This window comes from Daphnia pulicaria, chromosome 10, assembly GCF_021234035.1.
Source record: "Daphnia pulicaria isolate SC F1-1A chromosome 10, SC_F0-13Bv2, whole genome shotgun sequence".
NCBI lineage: Eukaryota > Metazoa > Arthropoda > Branchiopoda > Diplostraca > Daphniidae > Daphnia > Daphnia pulicaria.
The window spans coordinates 265,174-287,066 of record NC_060922.1 but is presented as its reverse complement, the minus strand read 5'-3'; the positions used below and the strand labels follow the sequence as shown (position 1 = coordinate 287,066).

Genomic DNA, 21,893 nt, shown 5'->3' with positions numbered 1-21,893 from the left:
TATCCTATCTACGTCACTCAATGTATCGAATTTATTCATTTAATTTAATTAAAATGAACATACATTTACTGATTGTTACTAAGTTTTTAGCTAAATATCACATCTAATCCTCAATTCTGCTGATCGCAGCATCCCCCCCCCCCAAAAAAAAAAGAAAATAAACTTTGAGCTTTAAATTTTAAGTCGACTTCATACCATACTTTATAATAAGAAATACTGTAGGCATGAAAAATACTCCCATCAAGTCACTTAAGGGGAGAGGAATTATTATCTGTGATCTAATCCGTTATTAAAGCCACAGTCTAATTCCCTATTCCCGTGCCGTAGCATGCTGTAGCAAACGGAGATAAGGTCTACCTAGATCACCTAGATACAGAATGAAACTATGTAGATAGATGGAAAATGCAAAATGAATGCCAGTTAATGATATCTTTGGAGAAAATGTACAAAACTTTAAATGCACAATGCAGATTACGGATAAATTCCAGGACAACAATTTTATAAGAAACTCTCAATTAAACGATTTTGTTGCTGCTATCTATGCGATTAGCCTAGATTTTAAGTGTGCCCAAAGTTACAGATGACACTTTTTTTTTAAGGAAATTTGACTTTTGAAAAGTTTCGAGTTTCGTCTGCTTTTCCCCCTACAGATGGCGTTGTGCGTATCAAAATAAAAGGAAAAAAATAGCTTTGATTTATTTTGGTTTTTCGATCGAAATCACGTCCAATTCGTAGTGTATTCTTTTTCTTCATTTTTTATTTTCAAAGTGACTTGAGGAGATCCGCGCGGGCGTTTTTACATAATGATGGAGAAGAAACCTGTACACACATGGATTGAGTTTTCATGATACGAGAGAACACTAAATAGAAAACAAAAAAAAGTAGTAGCCAACAGTATTAGCCTGTGTCAGCAATCATAATCAATAATATTACAAGTGACGAGTCACACCAAAGGAAAATGTAAAGGGCAAGGCTTTGAGAAGCAATGTCATATTTGCACGTACATAGGAGAACAAAACAAAATCAAGACGATAAAATGGTGGTAAAATTGTAAAGACAGAAAAAACCCAGTCCGAGCTACACATATAATAATATCACAAGTGGTATACCGTAGGCTATGAATATATATAATCATCACACACGATGCCAAGGGATAGAGAGATTACATTCAGGGGCATTTAAATATAGGACAGTAAAGTAAAAAATTCAATTTTCAATGTTTTTTTCCTTTCTCGCATGATTCCATTTTTTGTTTTTTAAATTGTTGTTAATAGATATCACATCAACTCACATCTGGCAAGGTATTCCAAACATCTTTTGTTGCTGTTAGTTGATGTCAATGTTCACGATGGGTGGGAGGATTGGGTGGTAGTGGTGGTGGAACTTTGGTTTCTTTTTTAAATGTCTCACGTGGAAACAAAGACACACATTTAAACGTATAAATAAATTGCTCAGTTGTTTTGAGGCAAACAAGCCAAACAAATAAAAGAGGAACTCAAGGGTGATAGGAGAGACTATTGCTGGGCGTCGTGCTACTGCCGGCCGAGCTCTGGCTGTTGTAGCTGCGATTGTCCCGTTGTTGTTGCTGATTGACGACGACACGTCGATGGAAATGGTAAGCCACACTGGGCAGGGATCGTTCCAGGCTATCCACTGGGCTCTGCTGCTGCTGCTGGACCTGTTGGTACAGCAGCGGACTGCCACGGTTCTTGCTGTTGGCGTTGATGCTGTCGTAATAATCGTCCACTTTATTATTATCCGGCTGCAGTTGCTGTTGAAGGTGTGGCTGCTGCTCTTCAGACGACGACAGCGAATCCGTCAGAGCCAATCGGGTCCTTAATTTGTGTGACGATCCAAGCGGCAAACGAACCTTGAATCAAAATATTTCGAAAATCAAATCAATTGGGTTCTGATAAATGAATAAACTAATTTAATCGGCAAGTGCAAGTGCGACCTATAAATTCATTTCTTCCCCCTCCCCAATTTCGGATCAATATTTGTAAAAAAAGCTTTCGTGCGTGGGATGTTCATTTCGATTAAATTAAAAATTGAACTTAAAAATTAAAAAAAGAAAAAATTGCAGGAATTGTGGTATATAAAAACTTACATGGCCCGGGGGACTGGGAGTAGGAGGAGTAGGAAGAGTAGGAGAAGAGGCGACCATCGAGTCGTCACAATCCAATTGGCCTTTTATTTTTTTTTTAATTTAAATTTTTGTGTCTTTTGGGTATTTTTAAGAAATAAAATTTTGGGAAAAATAAACAAAAATTTTGGGTTTGTCCAAAAATTGAAATAATCAGAAAAATCCACATCCCACCGCATTCGAGCGCTAATTTTCTTAAAATGAAAATAAAATTAAATTAAAAGACATTTTCGAGGTAATCAAATAAAGTGAGAAGTGGGTGGGTTCAATTGTGAATCAAAGTTTCCACCAGGCTCCCCAGAATGAAGATTTGACAGGTCGGGGATGATTGGAACTGTGGTGGGGGTGGTGTAGGATCACACTGGATTGCTGCTGCTGCTGTTGTTGTTGTTGTGGTAGTTGTTGCTGCTGCATCTCTGTCGAGGGAGTGGAAGATGTTGTTGTTGGTAGTACCTTCGTTGTGGCCGGCACATTGGCCGGTTCCGATTTGCTGCCTCGTTGTTGCTGCAGGTGGTGGTGGTGGTGTAGTTTGGATCCGAGTTGTTGCGGAGTCACCGGCGAGGATTTGGTGGAGTGGAGGACGGTCGCCATCTTGTTGGGGGTGGTCATCATCACCGGAATGTCCGGCAATTCCCTTTTGGACGGAGTCGTTGCGGCTGCCAAAGTGCCAACGGACGCGGAGGGCAATGCCTTGCTGCTGTTGTTGTTGTTGTTGTAGTTGTTGACATTGACGGCGGCGCTGGATGATGGCGAGGGACCGGTGGGAGTGACCGACAGCAGTGTCGTCGTGACGGGGATGACGGTGGGTTTGATGGGCGTCGGAATGCGGCTGGAATAACTGCGGCGGCCGCCCTCGACGCTGGGACGCTCCTCGTCCGGATCTCCCCACGAGCTGCCCGAGCCGTTCACTTTCCCGTTGCCCTGGGCCAAATCCACCAATTTCGACAGCAATTTCGGGGGTTTCGGCGAGGCGTCCACCACCCGGGGCAACGCCCTGCCACCACCGACGCCACCAACCACTTTATTGTTGTTGTCTTCCGGAGATAATTCCGGCCCGGTCATCATGGCCGCCGTCATCGTCTGAGTGCCCTGGCTGAAATGGCTCATGTGCAATTGACTTTGCTTGACCGACTGCAAGAGGACGGGCGACGACATGGCGGCCGGATGGTTATGAAGGAGAAGAGTCGACGGCCGTTCCGTCTGCGTCGAGGTGGCCCGAACGCGGACGCTCGTCACCCCTGGCCCTCCGTTGGCTCCGTTGACTCGGTGCTGCTGGGCGATGGACGGCGAAGGGACGCGGTTGAGCATCCGCAATCTCGCCTTCGTCCCTTCCAGTTCGATTTTCTGTTCTTCCAACTTTTTTTGGAAAAATAAAATAAAAATTTGAAATTCCCGCCACTAGATGTCACCCCCTGGAATTTCTTCCATTTTTAAAATTTATTTTACCTGGAACCGCAAATCTTCGTTTTCATCGCGCAAGGCCGTCATCTGCTCGACGGCCACTTGGCTCTTGTTGCGCCATTGGGCGTCGCGTGACTCGGCGTCGCATCTTCCATTTTCCACTTGCTCACGCAATGTCTTCCGTATCATCAAAAGAAATAAAATTTAATCAAATAATAAACAAAGAAGAATCAACACACATGACGGATGCCCAGCAAGGACGTGGCCCGTATCGTGAGTTATAAAAAAGGAATGCCGAAATGTTCTTTACCTGATTGTCCAGCAGAGCGCGGAGCAGGTGGCGTTGCAGTTGAACCGGATTGGTGAGCCTCAGGATGGTGGCTACCTGGTCTCGGCTGGGCGGCTGGTAGCGGGACGACGAACTGCTGCTGCCGCTAGACGACGCCGTGCTGCTGCTACCAACAACTGGGACCGTTGACGATTTGCCCGCAGGCGACGGAAGACCATCAACTGAGGCAATCACACCGCCGCCTTCTGTTTCCAGTAACTGTTGTTGTTGTTGTTGAAAACTGACTCGCTTTTTATGACTCATGGGTTGTTGTTGCTGTTGTTGCTGCTGGATGGCCTCTTCCGGTTTGTTCACCGCGTCCTTGAGGGCCAGCCCGTCGTTGCTGCGGATGGCCTGACTCCGCAATTGAATTTCTTCGAGGAGGTGCCACAATTCGTCGCCGTCGTCGTGGCCACTGGACGTCGAGGGCGTCGTGGTGGTGGCCAAATTGCCATTGGCCATCCGCTTCAGATTCAACAGCGTCTGCAGACGGTCCTCGTCTTTCCTGAGCCTGGCCAATCGCTGCTGGACACGCTCCAAATGCTGGAGCAGCTCCTTCTCCATGGGCTGGTGTTGTTGCGGTTGTTGTTGTTGTTGCTGTTGCTGGCCGCTGTGGTGGGACATGGTCATTTCAGACGACGAGGTCGTGTCGAATCGGCTGCTGCGCGGACTCGTGTTGCTGTTGCTGGCCTCGGTGCTGAAACCGGAATCCGCCACCGGATTGTTGCTCGACGATGACGCAATAATGGCCGACGCCGTCGGCTGATCCGATGATCCATCCTGCAGGCTTCGATAGCCACCCCCGCCAGTCAATTGCTGTTGTTGTTGTTGCTGCAAGTGTTGTTGCTTCCGGCGAGTCCAGCTCTGTCCTCCAGTAATTGTCGTTGTAGCAGCAGCGATGGGATTAGTGGCGGCAACGGCAGTAGCGACGGCGGTGATCTTGCCTTTGGCTAAAAGATTGTTGGGTTGTTGGTGGAGATGCGGAAGAGCGGCTAAAACGGCCTGCCGGAACAAGAGTAAACTGCCAACTTCCTGTTGCAATTCCTGGAAGAAATAATCAAAGATTTGAAACAAACAAAAGAAACAAAAACACATTCTCTCAATAATCGATCCGTTTTCTCTTTGAGTTGTTGTTGCGTCAGTCTGGTTGTTTTATCCAGCGTGACGACGCCTCAATTTCTCTCAATGGTCATCAGAGCGTGAAGGAAACAAATAGAGGCCAGCAGCCAACCCAAAAGGAAAGAAGAAAAACGAATGAGTTTGTTGTTGAATATATTCACCTGGATGGCCACCATTGACTTGGCTTGTTCCTGGACAATAAATTTGAACGATCCTCCAAAGAGCTGGGCGGCCGCAGCTGCGGACTCGGCGACAACAGGTGGTGCCGGAAGCTGATGCGACTCGTCATCATCTGGCGGATGAGGCGGGACAGGTGGAGGAGGTGCCGGACGATAGGCGGTGGCCAGGCGGCGGTGCAGGAGACGGTAGCGATCTTCTGATGAGTCTTGGTCGTAGCATTCGGCCATCATACGACTCAAACACCATAATCCTGTCCAATAAATTCAATTACAATTAAACATTACTTCTCTAAAAACCAAATGCATAGCTCGAGGCAACAAGAACATGTGGTTAAACAGTTGGGTTATCTTTTTTTTTTCAAGTTCAGCCGGAAACGCAATTAAAGTTGAACTGAAAAACTTAAAATGAATCAAATTAAATTTGAATTTTCTCTTTTTGGGTTTTTTAATGAGAGAAAACTTTGTAGTAAGTAAGTAAGTAGGGGGGATGGGAGGCTTGCCGCTTTCTGATCTGGCTGGACAATTTGCCTGTGAATGGGATGTCCATCTCTGCATGACGACCGTCGGTTGCCACGTCCGGACAACAACTTTCCTCGGATATTTTTCAAACATGTTGGTCGTTCTTCTCTCTCTTTTGTGTCTGTGTGTGTGAATGTGAACTTGACGGGAAAGTTTCTACCTTTTCAGAGCAGCCGGACGGAACAACAACAAACTAACCAACCCTCCCTCCCCCCATCACCACCACTGCCAGGCAGGTAAAACCAATTACATCCCATCAGCCCGGAAATGCTCCGGGGCTCAAACAAATGAAACGAGCGCTCACACACATACGGGAAGGTAAAAATTGTCCAACGATGAGTTGACCGAACCTTTTTTTAAAAAAATAAAAAATAAATTTCGTGAAAAATAAAAGCACAAGTTCCTGGACCTTTGAAAAAAAACCACAGAGACCACGCACACACACACCCACGTAACGATGAAAATTCCTTTTGCTCTTATCCGAATATTTGACCGTGAGTTTGTTCAACTTTTGATTGCAACTTGGTTCTGGAAGGCGATAAAAATTTAAATGTTTTGGTACTGCGGTAGAATGTGCGATACTGGAAGAAGGAAAAAAAGAAATCGGGCGACCATCTGCCTCTCTCTGCCATCACCTGCTGGACTCTCTGCTGTGTTCATTAAACATTGTGTGACCCTTCTTCTACTTCTTTTCCCAACATCTGCAGGAGAGAGACAGACACATGCAGATTGTTTTTTCTCACGGCGGAACGGATCTCATCAAAAGTTGGAAAAACAATTTCTCCATGGCAACAAATGTCTTTGATCAAGACCGCAAAAGATGGAAATTTTTGGGCTTTTCTGCGGCTACAAATCAGAAACGGCTCAAGGACCGTTTCAATGGCGATTTCAATTTCAAATAAATAATTATTAATTTCAGAACCTTCGAAAAAAAATCATTTCTGGACGAAAATGAATCAAAATGTTATCCGATTTCACTTTTTGGTATTTTCCCGTCGTCTGCAGAAAATAAAACGAGGACACGCTGATGAGACTTGAACATTTGACACGCACTCTCCTCCTCCCACCGTCACTTTCTCTCGTTTCTGCAATGTGTCACACGGCACACGCGAATAAACAACGAAATCATCAGGGTCTTCTTCTTCTTCTTTCTTCATTGTCGCCCGCATCAAAAGAATAAAACAATCGAACCAACTGTAATTTTTTCTCCCAACTAAATTCGTCGTTAAAATAGAAAAAAGAATTTCGTTTTAATCATAAAAAGAAACGCATTTGTAATGGCTCGTTGAGCTTCTTGACTTGGAAAAAAAAACAGAAAATTTCAATGCTGAGACCGAAAAAAGGTATTTGCGGTCAGCTGTTTTTCTTTCTTTTCTCGGTTGTTGTGTGCAACAGTCCGATGGTTCACATGCTCAGTCAATTGTGAATTCTTTTTTCTCTCTTTCGTTATTTTTTTTTTTACCTTATTGCGTTGGAATTTGGTCGAGACTCAGTCAACCGGTGCAATATGCCTCCCCCCAATTCCCATTCAAACTGAAAATTTAATTAAACAAATGTTGATAACTCACCTCGAAATGTCGTTTGTGAACAATCGCGAGGGGATGTGACATCAATTCGATTCTATCCATCCACACTGGCCATTTCTCTCCTCTCACTGTGCGACTAGTTCACTTTTTAATTGAAACACAATTAAGATGAGTCAGGATTTTCTGCAGTGGGCGGCTCGTTTTCACTTGTTTTCACTCGACTAGTCTAAGAGCAACTGCCAGCTACCCCCGAATGAGTCGACTCAACCAGCAGCAGGCTGACACACACAACAGCTGGTCTTCTCAAGGACAACGCCATCTAGCGGTCGATAATTCAAACACGTTTCGAGGCCAGCCCCCACGACGGAAAAAAATCGATCACGCGAAATATTGATCAAGCACACACAAACAACAACAGAAACCCTCTACTCTCGCACACACACGCAATGGGTAAATGGAAAAGACGAAAGAAAAAATAGAAAAAGAGTTTTTAGAGATGACGGCAAAGTCCTCGGTTGTGAAATTCCCGTTACCGTGTCTAAAATTCCATTAAATTCGGACCCACCGACAATTGGATTTACAGGAAACGGCTGGAAAAAAAGATAAACTGGGTCAAAATGACTTACAACATCGATTACACTCGACCTTTTCGGCATTCAAGGCCCCCCCACAACACCCCCCATTCTCCGTAATGCTAATCAGCAATTGAAAATTTTTTATTTTCGGTGGAGTTGTGTGGATCAAGGACAAATGAAGCCGTTGGCCAGTCACGCTCCCTCCGTAAAACTCTTTTGCCAACGACCACCACTTTGCCCATCATCATCATCATCATCATCACGCTGCAATCCAAAAGCAGAGAAAAGATATAATGTACAGTTACGGTCAGGCCAAAAACAAAGTTGAAGTGGAAAGTTTTTAAAAAACAGAGAACCTGCAGAGGGTCACATCAAAATGTTAGTCAGACTTCCTCGTTTCGTGACCAAAAATTTAATCTGACAAACTTTCGATTTGGGGTTCGATCTAATAAACTCAATTTGATCGAACTGGAGACAAAAAATGTTGTCTTGGTTAGACAAGAAAAACCACCAGGCGAAAGATATACACGAGACTTTCATCAGTAGAACGAATTTTTAATGAGAAAAGAAATAAACCGTTAGACGTCCTGTAGTACTGCAGAAGTTGGACCGTGCGTTCATTTTTTCTCTTTTTTTTCCTGTTTTTTTCGTCTTATTATCCCACAGCAACGAGAAACCAGTGAAGCTTACCAACTAGTCACGAACTCACGCTCTGTTGTACTTATGCAAGTATACTTCTTTTTCTTACTTGATACTTGGGATGGCCCTGGCTGCTTCAAAATATCACCCACCCCTCACACCGTTATTAACCCAGACACAATGATAAAATTCGATTTGAAAAACTCACCTTTAATTCACCATGTTTTCTCGATGCTGTCGTCAATGAAGGAACTTTAGTCCAAGGAAACACGTAGACGTCTTTTGTAAAGTGACGAGAAATAAAAGTTGGGGCCTATTTTGGACGAGTTGTCTGACGAAATGATCTTCACACGGCGGCCATTGCCACACGACTGTCGTCTGCTTCCTTCAGTTTCTGCCTCTTTTAGTAATTTGGGTTCGGCAACTCTCCTTAAAGCTTCTTGCCGAATAAGTCAAAACACAATGTTTCGAATCAAACCGGTCTTGTTGTTCCCAGCGGCCTCATTAAAGAAATTAGTTATATTACCACTCATTATTTGCCGAGATCTTGATTAATTTTACAAACATGTCGGGCTGCCAGCACTGCTACTGTGCTACAGGAAATTCCACGTTTTTGAGCCAAATGTATTCAGACCTTTCAGGATCCAGCTGGGTCATGATTACCCAACATTTCCTTGAAACTGTTCATGACTACACGCACCTGCCTTGGTGGGCCACAATAGTCACAACCGTATCTCTAAGGTTGACAATCACATTGCCTTTGGCTGCCTATCATGTAATTTATTAGTTCCACATAACCTCCAAATATTTTCAAGGTCTCGTTATTAATCTACTTCCAGCCCATCATCTACGCCAGGCTGGGAAACCTCAAACCCGAAATGGATGCCATTCTCAAGGAACTCAAGAAAGAGACTGACCGATCAGTAATCATGTATGAATGGGATGCAAAAAAGCTAAACTACAGTAGCTTTCCATGTTTATGTACTGCATTGTCACATTTTAACTGAGATTATCATTTTCATCCTATCGATCTCTTCCTTTTGCAGACCAAGAAACAGTGGAATCTGCTCGTTCAGAGGGACAATTGCCATCAATTCAAAGCCTCAGTCCTCCTCCGCTGCCAGATTCCTCTCTGGGTTTGCATGTCAGTAGCACTCAGAAACATGGCCATGATGCTTCCTGTCCAGACCATTGGTATGTTTATACATTTAGTCATTTTAAAAAGTTTTTTTTTTCTAACCCAATTTTAAATGCTCAGATTCTCCACTTGTCTCTGAGCACTGGTGGATTTGGTTTTGGATCCCCAATCTGACCGAAGTGGACCATTCATTGATCTTGCCAGTCTTCATGGCCCTTACTAATTTGGCCATCATTCAAATCCAAGTGATGAGCAAAGTGGGACCCTCATCCCGCCTCTCCAATGCCATGATGAATGTTTTAAGAGTTTTTTGCCTTGTTATGGTTCCCGTTGCTGCATATGCGCCCGCCGTATAGTATGAATTATACCTACCCTATAGACAGTTTTATCAAGTCTTATATTCTATAACACAGGACGTTGCGCTCTACTGGACGGTATCATCGGTTTATGGACTGGCCCAGAATTTAGTCCTACTCTCGCCAAGCTTCAGGAGATTTTCCCGGATACCCGTGACACCCCACGAGAGGCCTCAGCCTTATCGGCACATCGTCAACCAAATAAAAAAAAGCTCATGTGGACTGTTTCAATAACCTCGGTAATGTTATGTTATATTTTTGCTTTAACATATTATTCGACATGACTAAAGTTGCTTTGAATTATTTGTGTGAATATGCAGTTAAATATGGCACCAGGAATTCACTGCCACATCAACTTATCAGAGACATCATTTACATTTTTAAGCAGTGAATTTACTGGGTCGACGCCATGTAAAAATAAAGATATGTGATCGTAACTTGTAAGTGATCAATTCTGACTGTTATGTATTTGCTTATCAGAGTATAAAATTGAATGCTATGTTATTATATTTATTCAACTTTGTTGTAGGTGGACTGGCATGCCATCTTTTCTTTTTGAGGCAAGGGCGTTATTGTGCGTGTTTCAGGTGTTTGTAGTTATTAGAATTATTATTTATTAGAAATGAAGCTTATCTAACAAGCCCTTCCCTTCCTGATCAAGTTGATTTTTGAATCTTTGAACTTTTGCTGGATCCCAGGAATTCATTAATGCCTTAAGCTTCTCTTCAGTATTTTCAGCACTTGAACGCTCTTTTCCTTCTATTTCTTTCTCCTGATTTATTTCATTTTCAATTTTATTTACTGTTTCTTTTAAATGTGTTGCAATTTTTATTTTCTCGGCATATTCCTTTTTCAAATTCGAATAAATATCATAATTTGTTTGAATTTTGAGTTTTGCATCGTCCACTGTCTTATTTCCATCAATCTGTTGCTGTTTTAGTTGAGCGGCCCAGCCATTCTCCGTGCCTGTGAGTTTCTTTTGCCATTTGTCCGACTCTGATTTAAACTCTTTTGTAATAATCGCTTCTACATCGAATCCTTCATTTAAAAGTTTTTCATACTCATCTTCTGACAATTTCAACTCTTCTTTTTCTTCGGACAGAACATCTTCAAGATTTTCCGGGATCATTCCCTGTAATACATCACTTCTGCGATTGCGAATAACCTGCTTTTGATGGACTTTTTCGTCGACTTGTCGACTTAAATTGTTTTCCAGAAGAGTTTCCATATTTGTGTCGGAACTATCCTGGAAATCAGGTAAAACTTTGGGGAATTTCAGGTAAGAATGTCGGGTTGGTTGGAGTTTCATCGATAAATTCAGGATAATTATCATCAATAGTTTTCGAATTAATCAGTCTGGGAAGTTGGGAGTGTTTAGACTCCTGATGACCACTAGTTATTGAAGTTGTTAAATCTTCACTAACGGTAGTTTCATGAAAACGGGATGGTGGATCCGCTTCATGGGTATTAATAATTGGGCGCTGCATGGTTGGGGTAAGCAGCAGTGTCAAAACTATTAAGCACACAAGGTTCAAGGTATGTCCTTCCATTTTGAATTATCGTCGATTATCGTTTGATTTTTACCCTCCAACAGCATCCCCCTTTATGCATTCGTGCAGCAAGTCAACGCATCCGCACATCTCATTGCACCCGATTTAAAGTGGTTTTACCCCAATTTAATGAAGATAGAAAAGCAAGCTTATCAGCTCGCCGCGAAGGGATAGTCGTAAGCCAGTTGAAAACTGTCTTAAATGAAAAATTCAGAGCCTATTGTTAAGTCGGACTTTTTGCTAAATGCCATCCTAATTTTTCAGAATTTTTCTATAAATTCAATGTCTTTTCTATGATATTTTGTGAAAAAAAATTCTATCGCGAAATTTTGATTTTTCTGAGTCATGGTTAACAAAGGGCATGGGTCAAAACAATATTTTTATTCTAAAAGAAGTATTTCTATTATGAGACTTGAACCATGGCCCTCTTCATTATCTTGCCAGCGCTATAACCAATAATCTATTTTTCGCATTTAAATTCCATCCATTATCAAATCAAATTGATTGTTGTGCGACAGTGTCGTGTTTTTTATTGAAAATCTGTTGTTGTTCATCACGATATTTCGTCAGTTCCGAACCTAGACTACAAATACCCTAACCCATCCATGCCGATGTTCACGATAAACGATGTTGATGGGAGGCGGACTTGAACCAGTCATCTTCGCCACACGAATCTTAAATCATAGCCACTTCAACGACAACTAATACGGTTGACCAACCTTTTTGCAAGAGCAAAATAGTTTCCGGCGTTATATTTGCAGGATAGAGGGTTTTCACGCATAGCCTCCGGCGGGAAATTTGCATGACAGAGTTGCACTTTTATCAAATCAAAGATTGCGTCATCACGGCGATGCTATGGACATCTGGTGGTGATTTATTTTGACCTAAAGTAAAAAGTGGTAGTCGCAACCGCCAGATGTCACTAGTCGTTATGCAATTATTTTAACAGTTTTTCATTAATTACAGGAAAACTAATTAAGTAAATGAAATTATTTTTGTTCTGGTCGCACCGCATATTTTTTGTCTAATTTTTAAGACCAAAAAGTAAAAAAAGTAAAGGTAACCCAAAACAAGGGAAGCTATAATGGAAAGTGGAATAGGGTCTTTGCATGAACTTTCGATTTGTTTTTAACATACTTCATGAGAATCAGTTTTTCACGCTGATTCTCATGGTATTTTTTATTTTTTTTTTAATCAATCGAAGTGTGTGTTTTTCTAGTTCTAAGTTCGAATAAGCGCCTCCCATTTCAAAACGTGGTCTCAGCCATTTTTGATGGGCGGTGCTTAATTTCTGATCAATTTGTAGACGACGCTCACCAAAATCACCAAAATCACCCTTTTCGTATTTCGCCCTAAGACCCTAAGGGCGAAAGAGGGTTGTAGTCAGCCGTAGGCAGTACGAAAAGGATGAGTATGTGAGATTAATTTGCGCACGATGCGCTAAATATAGCACAATTCATTGCATCGCATTTTTTTCGAAACGCGCAAGCACTTCGTCAATTGAACTAAATTGTTCCGGAAAATAAAACCATTGCAGCGACTGGACGAGTATAGCGCGTGCCCGTCCATTATTTCGGAGCTTATCAATAGTTAGTTCGCTTATCGTCGTTGCGTTTATCGTCGACCGTCCGCTGTTTAAGGCGGCTCGCTGCGCGAAAAATGTCTGACGCTCTGACGCGCTCCGTAGCCTATTACCGCGCATTTCCGCGTGGCGCCATCCACAACAGAGTGCCTTTAAGTCCAGCACCAATGGAACACGTTCCCCTGTCGCTGACCGACTTGCTCAGACCGAAATCCGACAATTTCACGAAGCCATCCCGCGAAATTAAAATATTATCCGGTTTGATGTCGCGATGGATCAGTTTATTCGAGTGGATGTAGTCGAGACCATCGGCTATTTGGTAGAAAATCTCAACATCAGACGGCAGTTGAGGCCCCTCATAAGTTTCTTCGATAACATTTCCAAGTGTCCCAACACACAGTTCCAGGACGATGTACAGTATCCTCAAAAAAAATCCGAATGCGATTTTTTTTGTGGAAACCATCTAGCGGTTGGTGAAGTAAGTAAACATTGCAGAAGTTAAGAATTGTGCGGAATTTGCTGTCAAAACTCAAAAATGGAATGACGAATGGCGTCTGCTTCTATGATTCAGTTAAAAATGGTTGCCTGTGCCTGTGCTCTGCCCCGGCTCCAAGTTAACGTGCCCCTGCCTAAACTTCACTTCCGCGGCTCTACGTTGAATGTGACTGTGTTAAATGTTACGTGATGAAGACAACAAATATTGCTTTGACTGTGATGCCAAAGGTTTCTTTTTAAATAACAACTTAAGTGATTTTTCTGTTGCTAAAAATTGTATTTATATCTAGGACCAAGATGGGCTTCATGGAATCTTGGAATTTTCTTATGTATCCGTTGTGCAGGATTTCATCGGAACTTGGGGGTGCACATATCTAGAGGTGTGATAATTAAAACTTGTAAAATGCCAAAGTTTCAAAGCTAAAGGTTTCGTTTGTTTAAACTCATAGTTAAATCAGTCAATTTAGACTCGTGGACCCCAGAACAAGTAGTTGTAAGTATTAACATTTTTTAAATTTTGTATCATTAGTGTAAGCATTAAATTGTATCTCAATTTGACACTATAGTAACACAAGTTTGATCTTTTTAGGCATTTCCTCATCGATGAGTCATTTCTTTCTCAAACTACATTACAGTCCCTGCAGCAAATGGAAAAAAGCCGAGCAAGGGCAGTGTATGAAGCCAACCTTCCTGATACTTTTCGAATGCCACAGACAGATTCAACCCTGGAGGGTTTCATAAGAGCAAAATATGAAGCTAAAAAACACATAGCCAAGTAATGCAATTGATTAACCGTTGATTTTATTCTTGTTTTCATTGGAACATCCATATTTTTTTTAGAGAATGGGTTTGTCCATCGACAGTGAAGGTGTCATGGGATGCCGAGATTGAAATGGAAATGAAAGGAAAAAAGGAAGCCAAACGCAAGACCAATGAAAGTCCTGCCACCACCCTCGAGTTTCCTCCTAGCCAACCGTCGTCACGCACTCCTCGGACTGCTGAATCGACGTCGACAATCAGTTCAACTTCCTCATCAGCGGTAAAAGAAGTTAATCTACCGGCTCCGATCGAAGTGCCATCCCTACCTGCACCTACCAAAACTAGCTCGGCCGCTCAAGACCTATTAGGATTAGGTAGATTTTACTTCTACTATGCATAATACGATTGACCACAGTAACGTAAAGTTAATTTTTTACAGATACGGCAATCAACAGCTCAACAGGGAATGATTTATTTGGTGGATTATTAACCAGCTGCCACTAATAATGGTAGTACTAACAATGTAATGGGAGGAGCCTCGAAAAATGCCGACGAAGACAGTTTTTTCAACCAGAAAACACCCAGTACAACGGAGAAACGCATATTGGACAAGAATTCATTATTACCCTGTATAACCAGGGCGGTGCAACCACTTCTGTTGCTGTTCCACCTATGCAAAATATATTTGCTTCTTAAGGTAGTGGAAAACATTGAAATATTTCGACGTTCCCATTCAAAACAAAAAACTCTTTTCATTTTCAGGAGTTTATTCGACTCCTCAACCGTCATACATACCCAATCCTTCAATGAATCAATCGGCATTTGGATCGTCTCCGTCAATGAATCAAACAAACTGCATGATGGCTCTACGCTGTCGCGGTGCTACTGCACCTAGTCCCAGTCTACTGAACAGTGCCCCAGCCTACGTCATTCAGCCTCATCCCTTAAACAATCTGCCCCTTCTCTTTGCTCCTTAATCGCCAGGGGCCAACAAGAAAACTCATCCGCTGGATGGAGCCATTAAGCCTGAAAAGGCCAATCCGCTGGTGGAAGCCGTCCAGAAGAATCCGCCTCAACTTATCCGGGCTAAAACGTCGCCCAAATTGACTCCACCTGCATCCGCTTTCAACTTTAAATCCGCACCCATCGTGTCTCCTCCTTCTCCTCCGGTTACCAATCTGCCGGAAGCCCCTCTAAAGAAAGCAGCCGATCCGCCAGTGGCGCCAGTCGAGTCGGAATCCAGCGACAAGTCCAGTTCAGTTCCTTCCGTCGAACCGGCGGAGGCTCAGACAATTCCGCCTCTATTAAATCCAGCGATTCAAAAGGAATTGCAAAAGGCGGAGCAATACATCAAGGCGGCCATGGCTCCTATTCCCAGCTGGAAGGAGCGGGCCCGTCGCAGCAACACTGTGGATTTCTCTTCCGGCCCTGGATCGTCTTGGCGACCGGTCCAGGCTCCATCGCAGATGACAATCAAGACGGAAAACGACCACAATCTCTTCCAGAAGAACGCCGAGTCACATTCTACCGGATTGGGCCGTTCTCTGCCTTCCGATCCTTCCGGCGGAGGCATGTGGACCAACAAATTTCAAACATCCGCTCGTCGTTCGAGTCGCGACCGAATTCGACGGCCACAACTCCGACGCAGAGCCGCAGCCGCCGGTCGAGTGCGGATGACAATCAAGCCCAGGTCCCATCCATCACAGCCGGTCTTCATTTACAGTTCCAGATTAAACCGGAATCGGAGAAGTCGACCACGCCCCAATCGCCAGTGATTCCTCCCAAAACGAAGAAACCTTTAGCTATCCAGCCGGATGTGAAACAATCGCCGTAACTGGCTCAGAAACAATTCAAACCTTCTCTGCCGGAAGTGAAACAACAGCCACCACCCAAACCAATCAAACCGATTGAAGAGCCGGCGAAACCTTCCACTAGCAAATTGCCTCCGCCGGAAGAGCCGAAACCGGCCATCAATATGCGGATGATCCCAACTGCATTGCCGCAGGCCAGTCAGATCAACGGAGCCGTCAGAAGTTCTTCCGTCGGAGGGACATCCGCACTGTCTCCACTGGTCATTCGGAAGCGGATTCTGTTGCCGTTCTACGTCATTCTGCCCAAGCCCTACACCAGTCTCCCTACTGTCAGATTTGCAATATAATATCATATTTCTATACATAGTATTTTGTACTGTTTGTTTCTGAAATAAAAAGATATTTAAAACAAAATTTTCGTTTCATGACTTTTTGTATTTCAATACTTTGTCCAATGCCCTTCATTTTCAACAACAAGACGAAGACGGTTGATCATGGAAAGAGCAAGTTTTCGCCAATAGTTTGCATTGTTTCTGTAACCCTCCCAAATAGAATTTGCCCTCTCAAAAACTTCGTCGTCAGTACGGGGTCGAAAAAACTCGCAGTCTTTAACGATGTCACCCCAAACGTTCTCGATCGGGTTGAGATCTGCCCCCTTAGCCGGCCAGGGAAGAACATCTAATTCTGGATGATCTTCAAACCAATGCTTGATGATATTGGCTCCATGAATGGGAGACTTATCGTGGACAAACGGAATGCGCATCCCTTCTGGAAATCTAAGATGAACTGAAGGAAGTAAGGTGTCTCCCAGGATTTCCAGATATTTTTCGGAGTTGAATTTTCCGTGAATGCGGACGAAATCGCCGGCCCCCCTTGCGGAAAACCATGCCCAGACGGGAACAGATTTTCTTCCACTCCGGTCTTTTATCTGGACGTGGTTTTTGTCGAAACGGGTCCCATCAAGCCGGTAAACAAACACTCGTCCACACTCGTCCGATCTAACATGAATTTGCTATTAGATTCAGATTATGTATTATAAATAAATGTATCTTAACATTACCCAAAGGTTTTTTCGTCCGTGAAAATTGCATTTTCCCAATACGCTTCGGGTGCGTTCGCAAAATGGAACGCAAACTCTAAGCGCAAATTTGCGTGCTGTGGCGTTAAAAATAATTTACGCGCAGCACGCCTGGGATGAATATTCCTTTTTTTAAGAACACTTATGATCGTGTTTGGTGACACAACAACACCGACGACATCTACGACATTTAAACAATGTTAATTATATTTCATGCGATCATATAACATTAAACTTGCCTGCGATTTCTTGTGCTGTTGTGATAGGTTTTGCAGCGACCGCCTGAACGATATTTTCTTCATCTGCAGGTGTCAATTTTCTGGGTCTACCGGAACCCCTTTGCCTAATTATTTCCCCTGTTTCGCGATAACGTGTTTGCCATAAAGATACGGTACTACACGATATTCCCATGCGCTCACTTATAAAAGAAACGGTTCTACCACATTCCGTAAACGCAATAATACTTGCGCGTTCCTGATCGTTTAAATGTTTTCGGCCACGATCAGCACGAAACATGGTGACGAATGAAATACCTGTTAAATACTAACTTTAGCCGATATTTTTCTAACGACTGAACGACCCCCCCCCCACCCCCCTTGCTCCATTTCTATACGACCTTGATGCGAGCAATATTGGGATAGGTAAAGTCAGGTTATTTTACGGGGTATGGGTGAGTAAACTATGGCCTAGCTATATGTATGACCTTCGTTAGTTAATTCTTATAACATTATTTTGATTGAGTGGCCTTGGCCACGTCCGGTGCAAAAATATACTTAGAAACTATACCATTTCTGACTTGTAAACGCATATTATTTTCTTTTCTATTTTCAACCCCCATACCCTTTGTGACGGTAGAAAAAGGGTGTGAGAACACGGTAGACTATAAAAAGGTGAAACTCGTCGTGAGTCCCATCACCATTCTTGAACATGTCACAACAACAGTTGTTCGCCGTGCAGTTTGCATCATCATCTTTTTCTTTCTGGAAAAATTGTATTTTCATCGATGACCATAGATTTGGGTATTTGTAAATTTGATTTGTGTGATTCGGTTATTGATTTGATTTTATAATATTTTTTAAATTTCAGATTGAATGCAGCAGGAGATTTAATTTCAATTCCAATGCGCTATTCCCGTCAAAGATCGGTGCTGGTTACCGGGTGCGTGTCATACGATTGCCCACGAGAGATCCACCACGTTGAAGAACCTCGCAGCATCAACCAGTATTTGGGTGTTTTGCAAAACGTTGCTGCTGTCGGGAGAACCATCGTCCATTTCAGGAGTCCCATTCATTCATCCAAAAGAGTGAAAACATGGATTGCATCCCAGGACATGTCAAGCATATTGTGGCCAACGCAAAGTACGGAAATCATGCCAATGACATCCATTTGGCGGAATTTCATCAAAGAATTCAACATGACCAATCCGGGGATAGGTAATTTCAATGAATTGTGGGGCGAAATTGAATCGTCCTGGTTATCTTTCGTGGAAAATGAATATTATGTATTGTCTGCCACTGTAGGATATTTATGGCTTGATTTAAGCAATATAGTGGAAGAATACAATGCAAACAAATGAATTGAACTGTGTGTTTTGGTAGAATTCGGAGATTCCATTAAGAGAGAGCACCAACAGACAAGAGCCAAAAATGATTTACAGTCTTCTTATTAATAATAAAGCAAACATTACACAAAAAATATTACAATAAAAAGAAATATTGTTGTAGGAAGGGGCAGATTGTTTAAGGGATGAGGCTGAATGACGTAGGCTGGGGCACTGTTCAGTAGACTGGGACTAGGTGCAGTAGCACCGCGACAGCGTAGAGCCATCATGCAGTTTGTTTGATTCATTGACGGAGACGATCCAAATGCCGATTGATTCATTGAAGGATTGGGTATGTATGACGGTTGAGGAGTCGAATAAACTCCTGAAAATGAAAAGAGTTTTTTGTTTTGAATGGGAACGTCGAAATATTTCAATGTTTTCCACTACCTTAAGAAGCAAATATATTTTGCATAGGTGGAACAGCAACAGAAGTGGTTGCACCGCCCTGGTTATACAGGGTAATAATGAATTCTTGTCCAATATGCGTTTCTCCGTTGTACTGGGTGTTTTCTGGTTGAAAAAACTGTCTTCGTCGGCATTTTTCGAGGCTCCTCCCATTACATTGTTAGTACTACCATTATTAGTGGCAGCTGGTTAATAATCCACCAAATAAATCATTCCCTGTTGAGCTGTTGATTGCCGTATCTGTAAAAAATTAACTTTACGTTACTGTGGTCAATCGTATTATGCATAGTAGAAGTAAAATCTACCTAATCCTAATAGGTCTTGAGCGGCCGAGCTAGTTTTGGTAGGTGCAGGTAGGGATGGCACTTCGATCGGAGCCGGTAGATTAACTTCTTTTACCGCTGATGAGGAAGTTGAACTGATTGTCGACGTCGATTCAGCAGTCCGAGGAGTGCGTGACGACGGTTGGCTAGGAGGAAACTCGAGGGTGGTGGCAGGACTTTCATTGGTCTTGCGTTTGGCTTCCTTTTTTCCTTTCATTTCCATTTCAATCTCGGCATCCCATGACACCTTCACTGTCGATGGACAAACCCATTCTCTAAAAAAAATATGGATGTTCCAATGAAAACAAGAATAAAATCAACGGTTAATCAATTGCATTACTTGGCTATGTGTTTTTTAGCTTCATATTTTGCTCTTATGAAACCCTCCAGGGTTGAATCTGTCTGTGGCATTCGAAAAGTATCAGGAAGGTTGGCTTCATACACTGCCCTTGCTCGGCTTTTTTCCATTTGCTGCAGGGACTGTAATGTAGTTTGAGAAAGAAATGACTCATCGATGAGGAAATGCCTAAAAAGATCAAACTTGTGTTACTATAGTGTCAAATTGAGATACAATTTAATGCTTACACTAATGATACAAAATTTAAAAAATGTTAATACTTACAACTACTTGTTCTGGGGTCCACGAGTCTAAATTGACTGATTTAACTATGAGTTTAAACAAACGAAACCTTTAGCTTTGAAACTTTGGCATTTTACAAGTTTTAATTATCACACCTCTAGATATGTGCACCCCCAAGTTCCGATGAAATCCTGCACAACGGATACATAAGAAAATTCCAAGATTCCATGAAGCCCATCTTGGTCCTAGATATAAATACAATTTTTAGCAACAGAAAAATCACTTAAGTTGTTATTTAAAAAGAAACCTTTGGCATCACAGTCAAAGCAATATTTGTTGTCTTCATCACGTAACATTTAACACAGTCACATTCAACGTAGAGCCGCGGAAGTGAAGTTTAGGCAGGGGCACGTTAACTTGGAGCCGGGGCAGAGCACAGGCACAGGCAACCATTTTTAACTGAATCATAGAAGCAGACGCCATTCGTCATTCCATTTTTGAGTTTTGACAGCAAATTCCGCACAATTCTTAACTTCTGCAATGTTTACTTACTTCACCAACCGCTAGATGGTTTCCACAAAAAAAATCGCATTCGGATTTTTTTTGAGGATACTGTACCTTGAATGTAGCAATCAAATTTAAACAAATAATAAACCAAAAACCAAAAAAATAAAAAACTAGCGCAAAGAAAATGAAACAGAATTATACCTAAAGTCTTCATCCTCTGTTGCTGTTAGGATTGGTAAAACATTTCTGTGTTTCAGCTTCCCTTGCAAACGGATTTCCCGTTCGTCGTTGGACGTTGTGTGTAGTTGAATTTTCTTGATAGCCACTTTGTTTCCACGGAAACGGCCGAGATGAACGGAACCGAAACCCCCCTGACCAAGTACGTGATCTCTCGAGTATTTGAGATCATCGTCACGGTATGTCCAGTTCGTTTGGCCTCTTCTTCGGGCCATAATTTAATTACCAAAAACCAAAAAATGGAAGAGCTTACCTCGACGCAAATGTCGGAGTTAATTTGCTGAGTACTCTCTAAGAAACGCTGTGTTCTAAAAGGAAACTAATGTTTTGCTATATCTAAACATGACTTGTTTGTCACCTCCTCCGACACACGATGTTTAGAAATTTTTTTCGAAACAAAAATGATTCCCCCCAACCAAACACATTTGTTTTCTTTTTGTTTTTAACCTAACCGCCCCGAAAGAACCCCAGGCTATGCTGGAAGCCATGGCCTTGTTATCCCTCCCCTTATTTGCATATTTCTCGAAATTCTTACAAAATTTTATTTACATAAATAAATGAATTAACTTTAAAGTTGAATACCTTAATTTGCAGCTAATGCATTTATACTTAATTTGGTAAAAATCTAATCCTCTGCATCCTCTATATATTCATTTTATTAGATAAAAAAAATTCATTGAGGGGACAATTCCAAACATAGTTTCAAGAAAGCCATAAACAACTTTTTCAACTAAGTACGATTCAAGAGATTAAGTACTTTAAGTCCCAAAAGTACTATCAGTCAACATACTTTAATACAATAGTGTAAAAAAAGCTTTTCATTGGGTACTGTTTCTTTCGTATGCTATATGTATGCGTATTGCCTAAACATACGTAACGTGCATAGGCACGGTGCGTGAAATGGCCTATACATCTAGTTTGTCCGTCGATATAGTTGACTAAGCATATCTATGCATCGAGTGTGTCGCCAAATGGCTCACATAATGTTTTTTAATTCATTTGTGTGGTGCGTGTGATGGGTGCTACGAAGCGAATTGGAA

General features: G+C 42.3%; 5 protein-coding genes across 6 annotated transcripts; 3 read left to right on the top strand and 2 right to left on the bottom strand.

Annotated features, from left to right (window-relative positions):
* Positions 1–718: 718 nt before the first annotated feature.
* Positions 719–8,788, bottom strand: LOC124313915 (AF4/FMR2 family member lilli-like). Of its 2 annotated transcripts, XM_046778758.1 has the most exons (7): positions 8,638–8,784; positions 7,258–7,805; positions 5,153–5,421; positions 3,855–4,916; positions 3,590–3,721; positions 2,597–3,499; positions 719–1,870 (listed from the first exon to the last, which is right to left on the bottom strand). In XM_046778758.1, the coding sequence occupies exons 3-7, from the start codon at positions 5,399–5,401 to the stop codon at positions 1,496–1,498; spliced, it is 2,721 nt and encodes a 906-aa protein (XP_046634714.1). In that variant the 5' UTR covers positions 5,402–5,421; positions 7,258–7,805; positions 8,638–8,784; the 3' UTR covers positions 719–1,495. The 2 variants fall into 2 exon arrangements, with proteins under 2 accessions (XP_046634714.1, XP_046634713.1); XM_046778757.1 differs by lacking the exon at positions 7,258–7,805 and having other exon boundaries at positions 8,638–8,788.
* Positions 8,789–8,867: 79 nt separating this feature from the next.
* On the top strand, positions 8,868–10,315 carry LOC124314532 (cytochrome c oxidase assembly protein COX18, mitochondrial-like). Its single transcript, XM_046779730.1, has 6 exons — positions 8,868–9,204; positions 9,269–9,410; positions 9,476–9,623; positions 9,683–9,917; positions 9,981–10,162; positions 10,244–10,315. The coding sequence occupies exons 1-5, from the start codon at positions 8,995–8,997 to the stop codon at positions 10,155–10,157; spliced, it is 912 nt and encodes a 303-aa protein (XP_046635686.1). The 5' UTR covers positions 8,868–8,994; the 3' UTR covers positions 10,158–10,162; positions 10,244–10,315.
* Positions 10,316–13,710: 3,395 nt separating this feature from the next.
* On the top strand, positions 13,711–14,907 carry LOC124313920 (stromal membrane-associated protein 1-like). The gene is made up of 6 exons (XM_046778767.1): positions 13,711–13,778; positions 13,841–13,930; positions 14,000–14,043; positions 14,186–14,325; positions 14,391–14,683; positions 14,749–14,907. Exons 1-6 carry the CDS (start codon positions 13,730–13,732, stop codon positions 14,811–14,813), a joined length of 681 nt encoding a protein of 226 aa, XP_046634723.1. The 5' UTR covers positions 13,711–13,729; the 3' UTR covers positions 14,814–14,907.
* Positions 14,836–16,467, top strand: LOC124314531 (proline-rich protein 36-like). The gene is made up of 4 exons (XM_046779729.1): positions 14,836–14,893; positions 15,072–15,221; positions 15,294–16,031; positions 16,181–16,467. Exons 1-4 carry the CDS (start codon positions 14,836–14,838, stop codon positions 16,465–16,467), a joined length of 1,233 nt encoding a protein of 410 aa, XP_046635685.1.
* A 2,211-nt stretch (positions 16,468–18,678) lies between these two features.
* LOC124315030 (stromal membrane-associated protein 1-like) lies at positions 18,679–20,484 on the bottom strand. The gene is made up of 7 exons (XM_046780386.1): positions 20,417–20,484; positions 20,265–20,354; positions 20,152–20,195; positions 19,870–20,009; positions 19,512–19,804; positions 19,189–19,446; positions 18,679–19,123 (listed from the first exon to the last, which is right to left on the bottom strand). The coding sequence occupies exons 1-6, from the start codon at positions 20,463–20,465 to the stop codon at positions 19,382–19,384; spliced, it is 681 nt and encodes a 226-aa protein (XP_046636342.1). The 5' UTR covers positions 20,466–20,484; the 3' UTR covers positions 18,679–19,123; positions 19,189–19,381.
* Positions 20,485–21,893: the final 1,409 nt, after the last annotated feature.